Source organism: Gobio gobio (genome assembly GCF_949357685.1).
Source record: "Gobio gobio genome assembly, chromosome: 11".
In the NCBI taxonomy this organism is placed as follows: domain Eukaryota; kingdom Metazoa; phylum Chordata; class Actinopteri; order Cypriniformes; family Gobionidae; genus Gobio; species Gobio gobio.
In genome coordinates, this window is record NC_137104.1 from 52,176,130 (window position 1) to 52,194,799 (window position 18,670).

General features: G+C 40.0%; 1 protein-coding gene across 9 annotated transcripts in view; it reads right to left on the reverse strand.

The window, feature by feature from the left end:
• The window catches only part of ptk2aa (protein tyrosine kinase 2aa), a 155,918-nt gene that overhangs the window by 9,471 nt on the left and 127,777 nt on the right, over positions 1–18,670 (reverse strand). For 8 of the 9 annotated variants that reach the window (XM_079828402.1, XM_079828404.1, XM_079828400.1 and 5 more), the window contains 12 exons: positions 16,460–16,544; positions 16,121–16,221; positions 14,687–14,802; positions 14,511–14,611; positions 13,307–13,396; positions 12,899–13,103; positions 10,999–11,110; positions 7,830–7,916; positions 5,832–5,957; positions 5,627–5,752; positions 1,540–1,602; positions 979–1,018 (listed from right to left, as the gene is read on the reverse strand). In XM_079828402.1, the coding sequence (XP_079684528.1) occupies positions 979–1,018; positions 1,540–1,602; positions 5,627–5,752; positions 5,832–5,957; positions 7,830–7,916; positions 10,999–11,110; positions 12,899–13,103; positions 13,307–13,396; positions 14,511–14,611; positions 14,687–14,802; positions 16,121–16,221; positions 16,460–16,544 (1,252 nt within the window). The remainder of the gene's footprint in view (positions 1–978; positions 1,019–1,539; positions 1,603–5,626; positions 5,753–5,831; positions 5,958–7,829; positions 7,917–10,998; positions 11,111–12,898; positions 13,104–13,306; positions 13,397–14,510; positions 14,612–14,686; positions 14,803–16,120; positions 16,222–16,459; positions 16,545–18,670) is intronic. The other variant, XM_079828406.1, reaches the window with a different exon arrangement.

Sequence of the window (18,670 nt, forward strand, 5' to 3'; positions counted from 1 at the left end):
ACACTGACACACACACACACACACACACACAGACAGGACACTGACACACACACACAGACAGGACACTGACACACACAGACAGGACAGGACACTGACACACACACACAGACAGGACACTGACACACACACACAGACAGGACACTGACACACACACACAGACAGGACACTGACACACACACACAGACAGGACACTGACACACACAGACAGGACACTGACACACACACACACACACACAGACAGGACACTGACACACACACACAGACAGGACACTGACACACACAGACAGGACAGGACACTGACACACACACACAGACAGGACAGGACACTGACACACACACACACACACAGACAGGACAGGACACTGACACACACACACACACACAGACAGGACACTGACACACACACACACACAGACAGGACACTGGCATACAGCGCGCTCTCTTGTGTCTTGTCACGCTTGGAAGCATTTACATGAATAGGAGCGTGATGATGATCATGTAACGCTAAGCAAAAATGGATATAAAAACGGACGCTGCGTTATTTGCGTTAAATATTTTTAATGCGTTAGGCTGAAAAAATGAATCGCCCGCGTTAACGCGTTAATTTGCCCAGCCCTAGTTTTAATTATCTTAGAATGAGCCGTTTCTATCTACACACACCGCGGGTCCCTTACAGTGAAGCCGCCATTTTGTGCCGCCATGTTTCTACGGTAGCCCTAAACGGACAAACTTCTCTACAGAGCGCTAGTCACTCTCTGCTGTCTCAGACGACAACATGTTTGTCCTGTGTCAGCCACCGTAGCTTCTCTATGTGCTTTGAAAGGGAGCGGTGAGCGGGTGCAATTCACAACCTCACCACTAGATGCTGCTAAAATTCCCCTTTAAATCCCTCTATTAAAGTTTTAAATGATATGAATATATTCTATACACTACAGAAATTTCCACACCTTTTATTTTCTTAAGTCAGATAGTTCATACCTGCTTTCCCAACCGGCTGGTAAACCTGTTGCTTCCCCATCTGAAAGAAAACACAATCACACACAAGCGTTTAAAAACACACACACTGCTTTTCCTGCTGCCCACCGGGGCCCTGTGGAATTGTGGGTAGTTTGTGGGAAAGCCAGGCATATTTCAGGCCTAAGAGGCCGAATCCAAAAATGAGTTTCGCCCAAATAATCTGAGCAAACACGTGGTCTCTTCACCTCTTCTGTAATTATGGGCTGTAAAGCGTCTGAGTGTGTGTTTCACTCGTTATATGTCAGAGATGAGCTGGCACTGGGATTCCCGCCTGTGGCCACAGTAAAGCTCCCATGATGCCCCTTTAATTTGCCCTCTCTCTCCTCAGGGTTTCAGCGCTCCGCTTTATTCACTCCTTCAGGCTGCTCTTCTCAGCCGCTTGGCTGGGTTTGGCCCAGTGCGATCGGTATTACTGGCTGCGACTCGAACAGGAAGTGAGAAGCAGATTGTGTCCTCACGACGGCACCGTAAATCTCCCTCGGGGGAAGAAACCAAAACAAGCAGGGAATTATGGGAACTCACCGGGGTCTGGAGAGCGCCGTCCTCCCGGTCGATACTGCCCCTCGAGTTCCTCGACTCCGGCTTCTGAACAAACACACTCACACGTTAATCAGATACACACTCCAGATCATGCTTCACACATCCATCTGATGATGACATCAGCAGCTTCACACATCACATGACTGATGGATGTCCATTTGTGATTATTAGATTCAAATCAAAACAATAATAATAATTTAATGATATATATATATATTCAAACTTGTATGTTAGATGCAATTAATTGATGTGACAGCACTAATTTAAACATTTAAATTAATTGACAACTATTTACATATTTCTTTATTTAAATAAAAAAGTAAAATAAATAAAAAATGATTTATATAGGGGTCACTATTTCTTATTATCATGCTTGTATTAAGATTATATTAATTTATATAACTTAAAATTCCCTGATTTTTCAATGTTTTTAAAACATAAAATACATAAATATATAATAATATATACCTTTTGATATTTATACATCTGTAATATTTAATTAATATTACATTTAAATATTTCATGTTCAATTAAATTTTTTTATTTATTTGCCCTTTAGAAATGTACAAAACTTATTAAGATGATGTTAATTTTCATAACTTTTCATACACATTTGAAAAACACAAATACATACAGACTACTACTATTAATAATAAACAACATATTATATACATCTGTAATATTTTATACATATTTAGAACTATTTTAGAAGTATTATTTTTAAATATTTAATGTTCTTAAAAACTTGATTTCTCATTTTCCCTCTATAAATGCCCATCATCTGCATGACTATCCCAGACTTGAAGATCAGATCCCAGTATAAAATGTGAAAGTTGAATCTGATTTTCCACTTCCTGTTCTGAGCGATCTCAAAGCCTGACAGAATCAACAAACTTCCCAAAGCCTCAGATTCCTCCAGACGATGCATCCGTCTAGAACAGCTCCACAACTGGGAAGAACATGGAGAACTGGTCAATCCCTATGGAAGTGCAGTTACCGGCTTCCCGAAGCAGAACTTGAAGAGATGCATCCTCTGAGCGGGACGTCCGAGGGCTGGTGAGCGCGCCACGGCCAGGAAAGAGCGTGTGTGTGTTTCCATGTGAGAAGCCTTCAGATTCCTGCTGCAGAAAACACTCTGCTCTCTTTCTCCCTCCCTCCCTCTCTCTCTCTCTCACACACACACACACACACACACACGTCTCTTCCCCTCTTGCACATCCCACGCTTTCCTTTCCTCCCAGTGTTTTTACACACACACACACACACACACACACACACACACACACACACACACACACACACACACACACACACACACACACACACACACACACACACACACACACACACACACACACAGAGCTGCTGAATGCTGATAAACGCTCCGCTCACGGGCTCATCTCAATGACTATTTTTAAAAGAAACGAATACCCAGAATGCAAATGTTTATGCATGGAAATCCCAGATGACCTTCTGAATTTGCCAAGGATACAACTGCATGGAGTAATGTATCCCACAATGCATTGCGCTTGACTTGACTTTCCATTTCCAGTGCAATGAATGAACCGTCAATGAAGCGAATGATATCAGTCATGTTTTGTTTTAGCTGATATTTAATCAGACTGCTGGGAAATAAGACGACTTTAATGCAAAATTAGATTAAAATGCAAGAACACTGTATTATATTTGAGTTATTTATTCTGTCAGATGATTATTGGACATTGATTTACTTTCCAAACGACTCGAATCGAGGGTGAACTTGCTCGCAATGGAAAACATCAACTACTTTGAACATTTATATTTTTATAACATTTTTATATCTGTAATAGTTTATTTATTTTTTTAATATTTAAGTATTATATTTTAATATTTAATGTTCTTAAAAACATGATATATATACACAGCTCTGGAAAAAATACATTTATTTAATTATTTATTTATTACATTTTTTTTATGTTAGATGTGATTAATCATGATTAAACAATTTGACCGCATTAATTTAAACATTTAAATTTGAACATTAAAATGTTTATTTCAAACATTAATAGACAATTATTTACATTATTTAAAACGTAAAATAAATAAATACAAATTATTAATAGAGGCTACTTTATTTCTTATTATCATGCACAATTTAAAAATTTCCAGATTTTTCAAGGTTTTGAAAAACATAAAACACATAATAATAATAACAATATCTATATCTGTAATATTTTATTAATATGTCCAACATTTTTTATAAATATTTAAACATTACTTTTAAATATTACATTTTCAATTTCATTTAAAAAAAATCACGTTAGTAATTTTGAAACGGCTTCAATTGTGGATTTAGAGCCTGAACGGTTTTCAAATATGAGTTATGATTGTTTTGAACTTTCACTGATTACTTCATTTGTTATGAATAATTTTGATTTGACTGACAACTGGAGGATTAAAGACGTTTATATTCAGTAAAAGGTATTGATTTGGAATAAGGTCAACTTAATAATGCCACACATCCTCATCTCTAGAGCTGCTTTATGGTTGATATTAAAACTCAAATGACTGAATTTCTGACTGAAGCTGTTTTTCTGTTTATTACTGTAAAGCTAATTTGAAGCAATATTGTATAAAGCTCTATATAAATCAACTGGGACTTTGAAAAATCGCCATTAGCACATGCTGACTTCATGAGACTGGAGTAATATGCTCAGGAAGTATCCAGTGCACTAGTGTTCACTCCAGACGCTGATTCTTCCCTTTGGAGAAACGCTTTTCATATTTTCCTTATAGAATGAGAAGATGCCAGCGTTTCTCAGGAAGGCACGAACCACACGGGTTTCCACCGATTCCCACAAACCTTTGCTGCCAAGTGAAGCGATCCCTCATGAGTTTCCTCAAGTTTCCACTGATATATATTACAGTCAAATCCCAATCCTCAAATCTAAACTGGAGATCTGGGAAGTGCCCATTAAACGCCTCTCTCCGCAATCCCCACAAACGACCAGTGAAAATCTCAGGATATGGATGCCAAACACACTCAAAGTGGCCGACAAGCCAAAGGAAATGCAGGAAGAGCATCAACAGCTGATCCGCTATGAGAGGTTTCATGACAAACAGCATTTCTACAGCTAATCTCCAATATTTCATGTGACTTACTGACTTTCTGAACCTCCTTTCCAGTCCATTTATGAAGCTAAGCTAACATTACTCATGATGTCATCACCACCACGAGCTCATTAACATATGACCGCTCACATTTACATATGAAGACACTTGTTCAGTATTCAGCAATGATGGCAGAGACTGGTCAATCATAACAGAGCTCATTTACATATAGCAGTCTTAAAGGTACAGTATGAAAAGGTCAGATAAAGGGTGGAAAATGATCATAAACTAAAGGTGCAATAAACCTATTTATTCATATTCATTTATATTTATTTCAGTTTTTTATTTTGTTTATTGTTATATTATTTATTATATACTTTAAGATGTTTTCTAAAATGATAAGTGGGCTAGAGAGGAAAATACAATGCTAGAAAAGTGTATAATATGACCATTATATATAGTAAATATTTATGAAATTTGAGAATTTATGAAACAGACAAGTATTCGGGCTGTCAAAAGTTGTATTTAAAAAAAAAAAAAACTAAAATTATACTAATATTTGAATAATATTCAGATTTTAAGTACATAATTTTAGTTTAGGAGTGTGCTGACAAGAAGTCATAAAATAATTAAATTGTTTATACAAATAAATTAAATAGCATGACTGATAAAACTACTATTCATAAACATAAAATAAAATTTGCCCGACTTTTTCAGTCTTGAAAATCATATTTTTTTAATTCCCTGAATATTTTCTTTTTTAATTCCCATAAACATTTAGAATTTTTTTACTATTTAATTATTATAATTAAATATTTAATGCTTTTTATTTTACCTTTATTTCTTATTTTCACTCTAGAAATTTCCATGACTTTGTCAGTTTCCATTTATATTTTTAATTCGACTAATATTTAAAACTCAAACTCTAATTTGACAGCACTAAATGGTGTGTGTGAGACTTCAGTGAGTGTGTCCGTACCAAGAAGCTCTCCTCGTGCTCCAGCCACCTCTGGTCTTCCTCCATCTGCTGCTGCTGCTTCATCAGCGTTTCCTCCATCAGGTGGGCGGTGGGCATGGCCTGACTCCGCCCTAGAGCGCCCCCGTCCTGTCACAGCAAACACAGCAGGGTTTATGACTGAAGGCGCGTACGCTCACAGAACAAGCGCTCTCTTCTGCTCACACACCTCCATGTTGGGAGACCACACAGGAACTTCCTGTCTGTGATGGTTCCATGTGTCGTGCGGGTCGAGGATGGAGGCTTGCGGTGGGAATCCTGCACCGGGCACAAGTGCGCTGGGATATCCAGACCCCTGGGCAGAGGATAGGACATAGAGTTCACACACATTTACATTTATTCATAAAAACAGTCAAAAATACTAAAAATAATAATACTGTTATTTTAAGTATTATTTATATACTATTATCGTTTTTATTTAATATTTTGAATTAGCTTTCATTTTTTTATTTTAATTTAATTTTTAATCATTTTGTTATGCACTCCTGTCATTTTTATTAGTTTTAATTGATTTTCATTGCACTTTTAGTTTTATTTTCAGTTGCCAATTTTAGTACTTACATACAGATTAAACTTATTTCAGTTCGTTTTTAATATTTATATTTTATTTTAGCTTTGAATTACCATTAATTACATTTATCAGATTTAATTTTAGTTTATTTTTTGTCATTTTGTAATGTGCTTTTGTCATTTTTATTAGTTTTTTATATTTCTATTTATTTTATTTCAGTTAGTAATTTTAGTACTTAATTACAACTTACATGTATTCCAGTTAGTTTTTCATCTAATATTTCTTTGTATTTTAGCTTTGAATTTGCTTTATTTTTATATTTATATTATATTTTTATATGTGCTTTTGCCATTTTTCATTCAGCTACATTTCTATTTAGTTTTAATTATTTTTTATTTCCATTAATTACAAACGTATTGTAGTTGGTTTTTCATCCAATATTTATATTTTATCTAAGATTTTTATTAGTTTATTTTTTGTAATTTTGTAATGGGCTTTTGTCATTTTTATTAGTTTTTTTATATTTCCATTTAGTTTTAATTAATTTATTTTATTTCAGTTAGTAATTTTAGTACTTAATTACAACAAACTTATTTCAGTTAGTTTTCATCTAATATTTCTTTGTATTTTAGCTTTGAAATTGCTTTATTTATATATTAATTAGTTGTGCTTTTGCTATTTTAAATTGCCACAGCTAAATTTCTATATAGTTTTAATTTATTTTTTATTTCAGTTTTCCCCCCCATTAATTACAACGTATTTTAGTTAGTTTTTCATCCAATATTTATATTTTATTTCAGATTTTCATTTTTTTTATAGATTTTTTAAAATAGAATTTTTAAAAATAGATTTAGTTTCAGATAATGATAAAAACTGGTAGCACTTTTCCATATTACCATTTGATACTGCACTATGGTATTTATATTCTTGTTAAAAATCCTTCGCTCATAAATGTCATATTATGTAACTAAACTATGTTATGAAAGCGTTTCAGGTCGTCTTTAAGACCCCAGAGCGGCTCAGACCCTCTCACTCCCTCTCAGAACGGCTAACAATCAACCCTGATACAAACCGGCAAGATTGAGCACAAAAGCCTTTTAAGGCATGAAAACAGAGCGGCGATAACAGCGGTGGTGTGTGTGTGTGTGTGTGTGTGTGAGTGCAAGTGTGTTTGAGCTGATGGAATGTATCTGGAGTCAACAATAGCAGGCGTCTTGAAAGAGCCCACAGGAAATGCCTGCTGTCAGAGACGCTCGCGGAGGAGCTGTGGAATAACTGCAGATGATCCAGCTGAAAGCCAGCGAATCACATGCTCCTTTAAATCAGCCAGCATGCACCAAACAGAAGTAAATCAGGGCGTCTGCGTGGAGAGAAGCGCTGTGCTATCTGAAGTATGAGTGGGTGTTTGTTGAATGTTTATGTTGGGATGTTTGGGGGTATTTTGTGAGTGTTTGGCTGCAGTAATCAGTTCATCTGCACAACTCATCATTTACTGAACCGATGTTTTGGCTATCAGCCTTTCTCAGGTCACAATCGCCAGCAGGTGGGCGAATAACAGGCTTTCCATTGCAGTGACAATATTAGGTATGTGAGCAGAAGGACAAAGAAGTCTTTCACAACTTGTGTGCATTTATAAGTACACCTAAGTAATGTTACCTGGTAATGATTGTGCTGACCAGCATGTTGTGGACTAGGGAAATAGCCATCACTAGATCGAGGACTCGGGTAACCAGGTCGGCTGGGCTGTGAAAACCAAAACCACTGATTAAAACAAGCCCAGTACTCACTAATAAACACACACACACTTACTGTAGATCTGTTCAGGGCACTGAAGATCTCTGATTTATATACACCGATCAGGCATAACATTTCCAATATTGTGTTGTTCCCCCTTTTGCTGACCCGTCGAGGCATGGACTCCACTAGAAGCTGTGCTGTGGTATCTGACACCAAGATGTTAGCAGCAGATCCTTTAAGTCCTGTAAATTGCGATGTGAAGCTTCCATGGATTGGACTTGTTTGTTCAGCACATCCCACAGATGCTCGATTGGATTGAGATCTGGGGAATTTGGAGGCCAAGTCAATGCCTCAAACTCACTGTTGTGCTCCTCAAACCATTCCTGAAGCATTTGTGCTCACGTGCCACTGTTGGCTCTTTTGGCGGAGGTCAGGGGTCAGCATGGGCACCCTGACTGGTCAGCGGCTGTGCCGCCCCATACACAACAAACTGAGATGCTCTGTGTATTCTGAGCCCTTTCTATCAGAACCAGCATTAACTTCTTGAGCAGTTTGAGCTCCAGTAGCTCGTCTGTTTGCCTTCGCTCCCCACGAGCATCAATGAGCCTCGGCCGCCCATGACCCTGTGGCCGGTTCTCCACTGGTCCTCCATGACCCTGTGGCTGGTTCTCCACTGGTCCTTCATGACCCTGTGGCTGGTTCTCCACTGGTCCTTCATGACCCTGTGGCCGGTTCTCCACTGGTCCTCCATGACCCTGTGGCTGGTTCTCCACTGGTCCTTCATGACCCTGTGGCCGGTTCTCCACTGTTCCTCCATGACCCTGTGGCCGGTTCTCCACTGGTCCTCCATGACCCTGTGGCCGGTTCTCCACTGGTCCTCCATGACCCTGTGGCCGGTTCTCCACTGGTCCTCCATGACCCTGTGGCCGGTTCTCCACTGTTCCTTCATGACCCTGTGGCCGGTTCTCCACTGTTCCTTCATGACCCTGTGGCCGGTTCTCCACTGGTCCTCCATGACCCTGTGGCCGGTTCTCCACTGGTCCTTCATGACCCTGTGGCCGGTTCTCCACTGGTCCTTCATGACCCTGTGGCCGGTTCTCCACTGGTCCTCCATGACCCTGTGGCCGGTTCTCCACTGGTCCTCCATGACCCTGTGGCCGGTTCTCCACTGTTCCTTCATGACCCTGTGGCCGGTTCTCCACTGTTCCTTCATGACCCTGTGGCCGGTTCTCCACTGGTCCTCCATGACCCTGTGGCCGGTTCTCCACTGGTCCTTCATGACCCTGTGGCCGGTTCTCCACTGGTCCTTCATGACCCTGTGGCCGGTTCTCCACTGGTCCTCCATGACCCTGTGGCCGGTTCTCCACTGGTCCTTCATGACCCTGTGGCCGGTTCTCCACTGGTCCTCCATGACCCTGTGGCCGGTTCTCCACTGTTCCTTCATGACCCTGTGGCCGGTTCTCCACTGTTCCTTCATGACCCTGTGGCCGGTTCTCCACTGGTCCTCCATGACCCTGTGGCCGGTTCTCCACTGGTCCTCCATGACCCTGTGGCCGGTTCTCCACTGTTCCTTCATGACCCTGTGGCCGGTTCTCCACTGTTCCTTCATGACCCTGTGGCCGGTTCTCCACTGGTCCTCCATGACCCTGTGGCCGGTTCTCCACTGGTCCTCCATGACCCTGTGGCCGGTTCTCCACTGTTCCTTCATGACCCTGTGGCCGGTTCTCCACTGTTCCTTCATGACCCTGTGGCCGGTTCTCCACTGTTCCTTCATGACCCTGTGGCCGGTTCTCCACTGTTCCTTCATGACCCTGTGGCCGGTTCTCCACTGTTCCTTCATGACCCTGTGGCCGGTTCTCCACTGTTCCTTCATGACCCTGTGGCCGGTTCTCCACTGTTCCTTCATGACCCTGTGGCCGGTTCTCCACTGTTCCTTCATGACCCTGTGGCCGGTTCTCCACTGTTCCTTCATGACCCTGTGGCCGGTTCTCCACTGTTCCTTCATGACCCTGTGGCCGGTTCTCCACTGGTCCTCCATGACCCTGTGGCCGGTTCTCCACTGGTCCTTCATGACCCTGTGGCCGGTTCTCCACTGGTCCTCCATGACCCTGTGGCCGGTTCTCCACTGGTCCTTCATGACCCTGTGGCCGGTTCTCCACTGGTCCTCCATGACCCTGTGGCCGGTTCTCCACTGGTCCTTCATGACCCTGTGGCCGGTTCTCCACTGGTCCTTCATGACCCTGTGGCCGGTTCTCCACTGGTCCTTCATGACCCTGTGGCCGGTTCTCCACTGGTCCTTCATGACCCTGTGGCCGGTTCTCCACTGGTCCTTCATGACCCTGTGGCCGGTTCTCCACTGGTCCTTCATGACCCTGTGGCCGGTTCTCCACTGGTCCTTCATGACCCTGTGGCCGGTTCTCCACTGGTCCTCCATGACCCTGTGGCCGGTTCTCCACTGGTCCTTCATGACCCTGTGGCCAGTTCTCCACTGGTCCTTCATGACCCTGTGGCCGGTTCTCCACTGGTCCTTCATGACCCTGTGGCCGGTTCTCCACTGGTCCTTCATGACCCTGTGGCCGGTTCTCCACTGGTCCTCCATGACCCTGTGGCCGGTTCTCCACTGGTCCTTCATGACCCTGTGGCCGGTTCTCCACTGGTCCTCCATGACCCTGTGGCCGGTTCTCCACTGGTCCTCCATGACCCTGTGGCCGGTTCTCCACTGGTCCTCCATGACCCTGTGGCCGGTTCTCCACTGTTTCTTCCTCTGAGCACTTTTGATAGAGACTGACCACTGCAGACCGGGAACACCCCACAAGAGCTGCAGTTTTGGAGATGCTCTGACCCAGTCGTCTAGCCGTCACAATCTGGCCCTTGTCAAACTCGCTCAAATCCTTACGCTTGCACATTTTTCCTGCTTCTAACACATCGACTTTGAGGACAAAATGTTCACTTGCTGCCTAATATATCCCACCCACTAACAGGAGATGAAGAGATCATCAGTGTTATTCACTTCACCTGGTTATGCCTGATCGGTGTATATGTCACTGATATATTCTGGGCATGAGCATGCTGGGTTGAGGAGATTCACCTTAGGAGGCGCCTCGTCTGAATTGCCAGTGTCCCAGGACACGGTGACTTGTCTCCTCATCTCCATACGGAAACGCTCCTCCTGTTGGGCCTTCTCCTCATCCAGGATAGTGCTGCAGGGAGAGAGAGGAGTCAGTGGATCAGTTGGATATGCATAGTCAAACCAGCATCGATTTCACTGAGTGACAGTTTTGTTAAAGCTACACTGTGTGATATTTTCCCCCATCTAGTGGTGAAAAGGTATATGACCATCCAGTGAATTTTAGTTTCTGTTCCTCTCAATTCCGATTTCGTTTTAACTCCTACAGTGGCCGATTTAGTCCAAGATTAACATGGCTTCCAGCTCGACCTCGTCCACATTCGACACGGTGCCATTGAGTGTTAAAACGCGAAAGGTTAAGCTTGAATTTACGGGAATGTCCCTCTTTGGCTAATGTACTTTCAAGATGGAGGAGCAACATGGCGACCTGCATTCGAACCCCTCACCCGTATGTATTTTCAATAGCATATTATAAACTTACGAGAATACTTTATTACTTGAAAGAAGTAAATATACATTAATGAGCACATATATTTTTGAAAGAACTAAGTGTTTTTAGCTAAGAATAAACTAAAAAAGTTACACAGTGTAGCTTTAAAGACATGAATCTGTAGTCACTCACTGTTCCAGAAACAGCATTGTTCATTATCTTTCTGACACATTAAGTCCCCGTGGGAAGTTCCTGTTTAAGTGTTTGAATTACAATGTGATGTGCATTCAGTAAAATGGATGTTTGGGAAGTTTAATAGAATATGTCTTTCTATTTTACTTCCTGACAAAGACGATTTTCTTAGTTAGTATTTTTGCCTTTTTTTGTATTTTTCAGTACAAACATCTAAACATTCTTAAATAAAGACACATTTACTTGACTTTGTGATGACTATACTTAAAACAAGAAAAAAAATCTGCCCATGGAGTAACAAAAATAAACTAGTGTTTGCTTTGAATCAAGATCATTTTTCTAAGCCTGTATTTGTTCTTGTTTTAAGCATAAACTCACTTAATTTTGAGAATTATTTTCAAATATCTGAAGTCATTTTGTGTCTCAAGTAAAAGCATCTTGATATTTGTACAGGAAAATATCTTTTTTTTTGCAGTGCAAAAAGCTTTTTAGTGCTAGTACAACAAAATGAAATGCAAATGATACACAAAAACACTTGTTCAGACTTAAGCAACAAGGGGTCGACTTTCTGAAACGTTGTGAATTAAATGTTTTGTGATGATGTAAGTTTGAGTAGTGTGTGGGATTTATACATTTCTTCACTATCACTTTTAACCTACACACCTACACATGATTTGGATGTGTGAGACACTATATTTTCTATTTTCTTTTTTGCATCTATGTAGATTAGGACAGTAATTAGATTAGATTACAAGCTATCAGCTCTGATGAATAAAATTATGTTTTAAATATACCGTAATATAACTTATTTTTCATATATTGTTCTGTAATAATTGTTATATACATCTTGTATTTTATGTTGAGTAAAATGTCCTTTCACCAAACACAGCTGATCACCAAAGTACAACAAAACAATGCACAAGTGTTCATTCACCATGTTGACTTAATCAATTATTTGTTATTAATGAATCATTATAAATTATTAATTTGTTGAACATTAGAGGTCAACAAAAAATGATATCTGTGATTATTCTGGAGTGACTGTGACACTGAAAGCTAAACAGAGACCTCTAGTGTCAGAACCCAAGAAAAGCATCACATTATCTGTACAACAGCTGCTTTACTACATGAGCGCTGTCATCTAGAAGACACTTTTATCCAAAATATCTTTATAAACGAAGACAAGCATGAGTAAAGCTGTCTACACACACACACACACACACACACACACACACTGACCTGAGCTGAGTCTTGAGTTCAGTGAACCGCGGGCGTTTGCTGGGGTCGTATGCCCAGCATTTGGTCATGAGGCTGTAGAGGGTCGGGGGACAGTTTTGGGGCATCGCTAACCTCTCGCCGTTCTCTATCCGCCCGATGACATCATTATTCTTCACGCCCTGGAAGGGCTTGATGCCGAACATGAGGATTTCCCACATACACACACCTGAGAGGAGAGACACAGATCACAAATCTGCCTCATGATCACAAAGAGACATAATAAAACAATTATTACAGAACAATATATGAATTGCAAATTGTATTAATAACAGAATGATGGTGTTCAAAGCGTATGTTTATGGTGCCCAAGAATGGTCAAACTGTAAGAAACAGCATAATGAAATATTAATTTCTCAGAATAGCAGTTACCAAACATCCAGACGTCGCTGGCTGAGGTAAACCGACGGAAGTTTATGGATTCTGGAGCCATCCATTTGATCGGCAGTTTCCCTTTAGAAGCTGGAAAACACACACTAATGTTTACACACTGCTTGTTTTTACATGTTTTGCCATATCAGCTTCACATGGATTACATGACAGATACAGACTCAACAAACAATACTGAATACAAACAATCAAAAATATTCTACATAAAAAGACTAAACTATTTTGTATATACCACTTTATAAAAGAATATTTAAATGTACTTTCTGGCTCCATCTTACAAAGTCCATCAGACTTTCTCCTGAGAAAAATCATTCTCTCATGACATTAACAATTGAGCAGACCAAAAACATTTTACAGACAAGGCGTAGGTGCAAGTGTTTTTTGCTAGTTTCAGGCAGACGCAGTTCTCATGTTCACGTCTGGCGTCACGTAGTTTAAATATAAAATGCCACTAAAGTCAATAGTGCAGTATTTTTGTGTTATTTAAAGAGTGTGTTAGTAATATAAGCCAATAGGCGAGTGCACAACGCACATACACTCTGCTTATTACACACACAGGGACGCGCAGCAGCAGCAGCACACACACATTTAAATATAAAAAATAAAAGGATTCCTCTCTGGAGAAGCGTTCAGTCTTTCCGCTCACATGTTAATAGTGAATATGCTATGGCGTGAGCACAAATGGCTTTTAATGGGAAAGGGACTCTGATTGGTTTATTGCAAGTTACGCCCAAAACACACCCATGACTCATTAAGAGACTAGGCACAACCCTTTTAGACCATGTAGCTTGCGCACAGACCGCTTTTTTCCGTTGTTTTCCTAGCAAAAGTGGATTGGGACATGGCCTAAGTGTACCTGCGCCATGCGCTAAGAGCATTAAAATAGGGCACAAGTTGTTTATGGACTATAAACAAATCAAATATGCCTTCTCTCTCCACCAGAGGCCGCTATTTCCTTATTCAGGGCATGCCTATTTCTTGCTATAACTATTATAACCTTTTGAGGGGTTATAATCAGGCACATGAAGTTAAATTTTTTAACCTTTTGTACCTTTATTCCTCACCTGGTATAATGAAAACCTCTGTGACTTGTTGTAGTGTTTACTGCACATACATATTAACACACATTATGAAGCATTGTGGTTAATTGCTTGTTAAATGCCAAGTAAAATGCAGTCTGAATTACCTTTGTAATAGGAACTGTCCTCCATATAACGGGAGAGACCGAAGTCACCAAGTTTCACACAATCCTGGGAAGACACCAACACGTTCCTGGCAGCTATGTCCCTGCGGAAAACACACATTTATCAGAAAAGAGTTTTGCGCTTGTGAAGATCTTCAGACTGCAGTGGTGATGCTCACCGGTGCACAAAGCGCTTGCTCTCCAGGTACGCCAGCGCCGTGCTCAGCTGGAAGGCGAACAGAATCAGCGTGGACAGGTCCAGGTTGTACTTCCTCACTTGCAAGAACGACCTCAACTAAAAATAAACACAACAGTGATTTCCAGATGCTTCTGCGGCGAGTCTGAAAGCAGAGTTTGAAGGGCCCCTATTGTGCTTTTTCAGACATGACTGCAAAGATCAAAACACACGATAAATCGACAGAAGCGATTCTAAACTGCCTGAAATGACACTTGTACCATATCTGCAATATACCGGCCTATGGTCTTCATTGGCTGCTCATGAACACGGTCTCCTTTGCCCCGCCCTCAAACACTGTAGCTGTAGCTGAGACCGGAAGAGATTGGTTTGTGTAGTTCATGTTGAGAAGACGCGGTTTTCTGCTGCCAAAGCTTTGCTGCACTTCCAAGGGAAGAGACTTGGGATTTAATTGATACGGTAAAACCGACGCCATCGTTACTCTTCATATCACCGTGTCAAGAGCTGAGATTCAGAAATACTAATAAGCGTTTGGTTTCCAACACACGATGAATACTTCACATTTTAAGTTGATTAAACTTAACATTTTAAATCAGCACCACATTTTTTAGTCTACAAAATGCAATTTGACTTTTTCATCCTCAGAACAAAACGAATACATTTTAATTTGTTATAAAATAAAGAATAACATCAAATTAAGATGTGTAATCAAGAAAAAACATATAAGCAAGGATGAATGATGTTTGAGAGGTAACGCATCTCATTCTTACCAATAGTAATAAAATAATTTTAAATCCAAAATAATATGAAAATAATAGATTTAATGCACCATTAAATGCAGGACCAGGGTTGGACACCCCTGCGCTAAACCTTTTTTCGCAAAAAAAACCAAACAACAACTTTGGATGCAAACCTGGCTACAGGTTTATTAGGCTGCTGTCACTTTAATTAGGTTTATTAGGCTGCTGTCACTTTAATTAGGTTTATTAGGCTGCTGTCACTTTAAGACTTGACACACATGCATTTTTTTCCCCAACTGTTTAAATGCATTTAACACTTTTTAAGACTGTGCTTTCCAGGATATACAATAAAACATAAATATGTGTGGTTTTGTCTCTGTCTGAAGCGTCTTTCTGTGTGTGTGCTTCTTCACTTTTGTTTCATCACGCTTGAATTTGTCGACCAATCACAACAGATTAGGCCTTCTGCCCAATCAGAGCAGAGCAGGCTCTCAAAATGGCGGAATTTAGAGCGACTGAATCCTTCATCGAACCGTTTCAGACACTGAGAGAAAAGCACTGACGCCGCAGTGTGTGTTATGAGAAAATGTGTGTTTTTTGACCTTGGATGCATGTAAACCTGTTATAAGAGACTCCAAACAAACATTACAACCTTTAAAATAGGCAGCAAGTCTCACCTCTCCAAGCGTGCACAACTCCATGATGATCCAGACGGGATTTTCAGTGATTATTCCAATCAACTTCACAATGTGCGGATGGTCGAACTGCCGCATCGTCACTGTCAAACGTGAAATCACATAAGCACTCTCATGCAAAATCGCTTTTGCAAAATCACACTGGTTTTGTGGGATTCTGACTTCTCTGTGTCAATAGTGACTTCCTCATATTCAACTTGTGAAAATTACTCTACTATGCATCATGTGTTCAGATGGAATAACTTCTCAAAGTGGAACTGCATCAGCTAAAAATAATTCAGATGTAGGTCACTAGTGTGAAGTGTTGCCTAAAATACTCACGAGCTTCCTGAAGGAACTTCTCACGCACGCTGTCGGAAGTGCAGTTCTTACACGTCTTAATGGCCACCGATAATGATGGAATCTCCTATAAGGTACAGCACATGATGATGTCAAACACATGCGACTCAAAAACATGTGAACAAACACTGGCATTATAGCTTCAGAACACAGTGAAGAACAGGTGACAAGGGAATGGGGCATAAAATACAATACAATTGTAGATTATAAATACAGTTTAAAACCCTGATTTGTGTGACATTATTATTTTTTTAACAATAAACATATAATATACAAATAAATAATTCTGATAAAAATCAATAAAATATACAAAAAAATCTATAAATAAAATTAATGCTGTCCAATTGATTAATCGCATCTAACATAAAAGTTTTTATTTACATATGTGTATATTATATATATATGTGTGTGTGTAATATATTTAAACAATATAATATATTTATTTATAGTTTACATTTTTTTATTTTAAATTCAAAATTTATTTATTTAAATATAAGACATTTTCTTTTTTTTAAATAATTATAAAAATTATCATTTTAATTTGAAGTGTTTTAAATAATCATTTTAAAATTATTTTAAATTTGAAAAATATAATTATTGAAAAAGAAGATTGAAAAAACACAAGAATGGGTAACAGCGTTAGATTTTGCCTAATTTAAGATCTCAAACTGTTAGTTTGTTAGCTAATTTGGGACCAAATGTTGACTTGTTCTAACTTGCTAAACTTATTTGTTCTTACTAATAAACTTCCATGAAAGAAAAATATTTTGTTTGATCAAATAACTTTCATAACAAGGTTAAGGTTAAGCTTAAAGGATGCATTGAAAACTACAGTTAAAGGTGCAGTGTGTAGTATTTATGAAGATCTATTGACAGAAATGCAATATAATACACATAACTATGTTTCCAGTGGAGTATAAAGACCTTACATAATGAAGCGTTATGTTTTTATTATCTTAGAATGAGCCGTTTCTATCTACACACACCGCGGGTCCCTTACAGTGAAGCCGCCATTTTGCGGCGCCATGTTTCTACGGTAGCCCTAAACGGACAAACTTCTCTACAGAGCGCTAGTCACTCTCTGCTGTCTCAGACGACGCCATGTTTGTCCTGTGTCAGCCACCGTAGCTTCTCTATGTGCTTTGAAAGGGAGGGGTGGACGGGTGCAATTCACAACCTCACCACTAGATGCCGCTAAAATTCACACACTGCACCTTTAATGTATTTAAGATTAGCTACTTTTAATGCTAAATAATAGTTTATATGACATTTCTAACAATGCTCAGAGCGGAGCAGGGATGACATCAGATTCGCCGCTGTTTTCTTCCAGATTTTCCAATGGGTTTTTATAAAAGGGTTTTTTAATTTGAGAGTAGGGTTGGGTACCGAAATCCGGTTCCAATATGGCACCGGTACTTATATAACCGGTATGTACCGGACCGAATCAGAACGCAGATTTCGGTTCCTCATTTCGGTGCCAAAATTCAAACGTGCTTTCGCGCTTTGGCTGAGCCAGAGACAGACGCTCAGCGCTGGTCACATCACAACTCATGACAACTATTCAGTGTTTTCAACGACATCATGTTTATTTCAGGTTTCAGACATTTAAATGCTCATAAGTAGGCTACTAGCAAAAAACACACACTGATGTCTATGAAAGCGGCAATGACAATCCTTTCAGACGGTTATAATTTGACTAACGTTAACGTTACATGTTTTATTCACATCAGATACATGCACATTATATAGTAACTATATAGTTTACTCTGTTCTTCTTCCAGTTCACTGGTCACTTACTTTCATGTATTTCGTAAGACGAGAATGAACTCAAGTGTTGTAAATCCGACAGATCCGATTCTGAGGCGCAAACTAACATGGCGCCGCCCATTGCGCTTTATAGATCAACTACACACATTGACTCACTCATTTGAACATCAGATAGTTCGTGACACAGTTAAGAAGTTGGTGAATATTTTGAATAAAAAGAAAAAACAAAATAAACCCGATACAGCTGAGCTGTCAGCGCTATTGCGGCTGCTGTGTGTCATGTGAGAAACATGACGCGTCACCATGGAAACTTTAAGGCGATGCGTTCAAAAATATTTAGCCAGAGAATATGATCATATTTCAAAATAAAGCTGAAGCTCGAAGCTGGTTTGTAGCAGAGCAAGAATACAGACGCCTGCTGTTATT